Source organism: Rutidosis leptorrhynchoides, chromosome 5, assembly GCF_046630445.1.
Source record: "Rutidosis leptorrhynchoides isolate AG116_Rl617_1_P2 chromosome 5, CSIRO_AGI_Rlap_v1, whole genome shotgun sequence".
Taxonomy (NCBI): domain Eukaryota; kingdom Viridiplantae; phylum Streptophyta; class Magnoliopsida; order Asterales; family Asteraceae; genus Rutidosis; species Rutidosis leptorrhynchoides.
In genome coordinates this window covers 83165120-83169828 of record NC_092337.1, presented here as the reverse complement: position 1 = coordinate 83169828, position 4709 = coordinate 83165120, and the positions used below count along the sequence as shown (strand labels likewise).

General features: G+C 38.8%; 1 protein-coding gene across 1 annotated transcript; it reads left to right on the top strand.

Moving 5' to 3' along the window:
- The first annotated feature begins 3298 nt into the window (after window positions 1–3298).
- LOC139848790 (uncharacterized) lies at window positions 3299–4168 on the top strand. The gene is made up of 2 exons (XM_071838485.1): window positions 3299–3579; window positions 3730–4168. Exons 1-2 carry the CDS (start codon window positions 3299–3301, stop codon window positions 4166–4168), a joined length of 720 nt encoding a protein of 239 aa, XP_071694586.1.
- Window positions 4169–4709: the final 541 nt, after the last annotated feature.

Sequence of the window (4709 nt, the reverse complement as noted above, 5' to 3'; positions counted from 1 at the left end):
TATTAGAAAAGCTGGAACAGATGGATGGTTAAGTATGGGTTTGGGTATTCAAGAGGTCGCGGGTTCGAGCCTCGCTTGGTGCATATTTTTTTATAAACGCATTTAAAGGTATGCCTCATTACCAAAATTATTATTAATATTATTATTGTTATTATAATTAGTATTATTATAACTATTAATGTTATTATTTATCACTTGTTATTATTATTATCATGTTTAGATTTAGATGTACAAAGAATAAGTATTATCATAAGTATTTTTTTTAAAGTATTATTAATGATATTAGATTATTACAAGTATTATTATTATTATTATTATTATTAAGGATATTGTTATTATATCATCATTAATATTGTTAAGATTTTTATTGTTATCCTTACTAATATCATTAAAAGTATATTACTAAAAGGTTATAATTATCAAACTTATTAATATATGTATTAGCAATAATACTAAGATTAATATTATTATTGTTATTATTATCAATATGAAAATAATACAAATTAGTATCTTTCTTTAATATTAGTATCAATATCATTATTATTAATAAAATTCTCATTTAACAATGATATTAGTATCATCATTAAAATGACTATTTAAAAATTCTATTAACACTATCATTATTATTATCCTTAAACCAAAAATATTACAAGTATTATTTTTGCAAACAAAAGATATATATATATATATATATATATATATATATATATATATATATAAGTATATTACAATTTCATAATAATATGTTTTATTATATATCAAAGGAGCATTATAATACATTATAAGTATTAATGAAAATCATATATAAATATTAATCATAATACATAAATATATATATATATATATATATATATATATATATATATATATATATATATATATATATATATATATATATATATATACAAATTTGTTTAATTACGATTACATGTTTTAATATATATATACAAATGATATAGGTTCGTGAATCCAAGGCCAACCTTGCATTGTTCAATGTCGTCATACGTATTTTTACTACAAAATACAGTATTGTGAGTTTCATTTGCCTTTTTACCCTTTATATTTTTGGGCTGAGAATACATGCGCAATTTTTATAAATGTTTTACGAAATAGACACAAGTAATTGAAACTACATTATATGGGTGAATGGTCGAAGCCGAATATGCCCCTTTTGCTTGGTAACCTAAGAATTAGTAAACCAATCTACTAATTGACGCAAATCCTAAAGATAGATCTATTGGGCCTAACGAACCCCATCCAAAGTACCGGATGCTTTAGTACTTTGATGTTGTTTTTATCATGTCCGAAGGATTTCCCGGAATGATAGGGGATATTCTTATATGCATCTTGTTAATGTGGTTACCAGGTGTTCAATCCATATGAATGATTTTTTTGTGTCTATGCATGGGACGTTTATTTATGAAAACTGGATATGAAATTCTTGTGGTCTATTAAAATGATGGAAATGATTATTTATGTTAAACTAATGAACTCACCAACCTTTTGGTTGATACTTTAAAGCATGTTTATTCTCAGGTACGAAATAAATCTTCCGCTGTGCATTTGCTCATATTAGAGATATTACTTGGAGTCATTCATGAAATATTTCAAAAGACGTTGCATTTGAGTCGTCGAGTTCATCAAGATTATTACTAAGTCAATTATAGTTGGATATATTATGAAATGATATGCATGACGTCAACTTTCGATGTAATGAAAGTTTGTCTTTTAAAAATGAATGCAATGTTTGTAAAATTGTATCATATAGAGGTCAAGTTCCTCGCGATGTAAGCAACTATTGTGAATCGTTTGTAATCGATATGGACTTCGTCCGGATGGATTAGGACGGGTCGCTTCACAAGGCTAACCCGAAGAAGATAGAGGCGATTGAAAAAATGCCCTCCCCTAAAACAAAGAAGCAAGTTTAAAGCCTCAACGGGAAGTTAGCCGCATTAACGCGATTCTTGTCCAAGGCCGCTCAAAGATCACTACCGTTTTTAACACTTTGAAGGACTGCCCTAAGAAGTCAGATTTTAAGTGGACTGACGAGGCAGAAAAGGCGTTCCAGGAGATGAAGGCGCTCCTCAAAGACCTCCCGACGCTAACAACGCCGATTGCAGGCGAAACTCTGATACTTTATCTTGCGGTATCTAGGGAGGCTGTTAGTTCCGTCTTAGTTGCTGAACGAGGGGACGCCCAGATGCCAATTTACTTCGTCAGCAAAGCGCTGTCAGGAAGCAAACTGAATTATCGCCCCATCGAAAAACTTGTGTACGCGCTTGTCGTCACTGCTCGACGCCTGCGCAGGTACTTCCAAGCGCATCCGATGACGGTACTCACTGATCAACCTATTCGGCAGTTACTGTACAAGCCCGAGATATCAGGTAGGCTGACCAAATGGGCCATAGAGCTAGGTGAACATGAGATCCCATACTGCGCTCGAAGCGCTATCAAGGGGCAAGTGATGGCTGACTATTTGGCCGAAACGGCCGCCGACATGCCGGCAATTGACGACCCTGAGCAACTTCCCGCGCCACCACTCGAACTGTGGGAGCTCTATACTGACAGCGCGGTAAGCTCTGAAGGTGCCGGCGTGGGATTAATCCTCATCGGCCCGCATCAAGAAGAGCATACATATGCGCTACGATTTAACTTCAAGGTGACAAACAATGAGGCGGAGTATGAAGCACTGCTAGCAGGAATGCGCATAGCCCGAGAGCTGGGAATCAAAAAGCTGCAAGCTTACGTGGATTCACAGCTTGTCGCCAATCAGATAAACGGTACCTTTGATGCCAACGACAAATCCATGCTATCATTCCTGGCTCTGGTTCATTCTCTCACCGACGCGTTTGTCGACTTCAGAATCAGCCAAATTCCAAGGAGCCAGAACAAGCAGGCAGATGTGCTCAGAAAATTGGCGGCCCTCACCTTCAATCACCTCAAAAAGAAAATATTAGTAGAGCAAATCTTCATGAAGTCCACAGAACCCGAAACAACGATCACATCTATTGAAGAAGAAGAAGCGACCTGGATGACAGATATCATAGAATTCCTGCAAACCGGATCTTTGCCCGAGGGAGAGAAGGAAGCGATGAAGATCAGGGTGAAGGCACCAAACTACGAGTTGCGAGGGGAAATTTTATATTGAAAGTCCTATTTAGGTGCATCTCTGCACTGCGTTGGGCCTAAAGAGGCTGCCATGATCATTGATGAGGTTCACAAGGGATCCTGCGGGTTACACTCCGGTTGGAGGACATTAACCGAGCGTATTAAGCAGCTAGGGTATTATTGGCCTTGAATGTACGCAGACACAGCTGAAAGCGTCAGAGTTTGCCAGGAATTTCAGTTGCACGCGCCCGTCAGTAGAGCGCCTCAACATCCCATGATACCTATTGTGTCACCGTGGCCATTTTGTAAATGGGCCATCGACATAGTGGGACCTTTCCCGAAGGGCGCAGGAAATTCCGAATACCTGGTGGTAGCCATCGACTTCTTTACCAAGTGGGTGGAAGCAAAGCCATTGCGCACCATTACCAGTAAGCAAGTTAGAGATTTCTTCTGGGAGAGCATTGTGTGCAGGTTCGGCGTGCCTAACGAGATTGTTAGCGATAATGGCACATAATTTGAAGGTAATCCCTTCCGTAGCTGGTGCCAAGATCTAAATATCAAGTAGCGCTTCACCTCTATTGCGTACCCTCAGGCCAATGGTTAATGTGAGGTCACCAACAGAGATATTGTGCACGCCATCAAGGCAAGATTGGGGATGAAGCGCAGCGGATGGGTAGATGAGTTACCCAAAGTCCTATGGGCGCACAGAACGACGCACAAGAACAGCACAGGAGAGACACCATTCAGTCTGGTGTACGGCTCAGAGGCGGTAATCCCAGCGGAGATAACAGTTCCAACAGAAAGAATCTTGTCATACAGCAAAGGCGAGAACGACGAAAGATTGCGCACTAACCTGAACTACGCAGAAGAGCGCAGAGAGATGGCGGCCATCAGAGAAGCCGCTAACAAGCAGCGCATTGCCAAGTATTACGATAAGCGCGTAAGGGCAAGAACGTACAAGGTGGGAGACCTTGTGTGGCGCGACAACCAAGCGAGCAGGGCCCAAAACACTGGAAGGTCCGAATTAGGAAGGAGCCTACAGGGTCGTGGGAATCAGTAACACCGGAACTTACAAACTGGCAGAGCTTAAGGGAAATTCAATTAAGCGGACCAGGTGATGCCCCATACAAAACCATCGTGTACGAATCATCAACAACAGGATCATTACAAGGTCAAATACTATATGCGGTTTCAAAATAAGTTTGCATTCATGAATATAGGTGACGTCTTAACCAATGTCAAATGTTTAACAACCAAAAGTATGCTTCTATGAATAGCAAGCAATAATAGTACGCGACCCATGGGTCGTTACAAATACATCGTTTCAAAAGTAATATTGTTTGAATGCAAAATAAACGTTTCATGCAGTGACATCTCTAATAAGCGCAGCGGGTGTCTACAAAGCATGACTAGTACAGCGGAAGCAAGCAAACCTTAAGCACCTGAGAAAAACATGCTTAAAACGTCAACACAAAGGTTGGTGAGCTATAGTTTGAGTATAACAGTAATGTAAGGTAGGCTACGAGATTTCAGTGCTTCAACAGCGTTTCAAAACAGTATGAAAAGTATATGTATAACCGTGGGCACTTGGTAACTTACTT

Bases quoted from the DNA above. Each gene is read 5' to 3' on its own strand.
- LOC139848790 (XM_071838485.1), top strand. From the start codon at position 3,299: ATGTACGCAGACACAGCTGAAAGCGTCAGAGTTTGCCAGGAATTTCAG. The intron at 3,580-3,729 runs GTTCGGCGTGCC...GGTCACCAACAG, and splicing joins TGGGAGAGCATTGTGTGCAG to AGATATTGTGCACGCCATCA.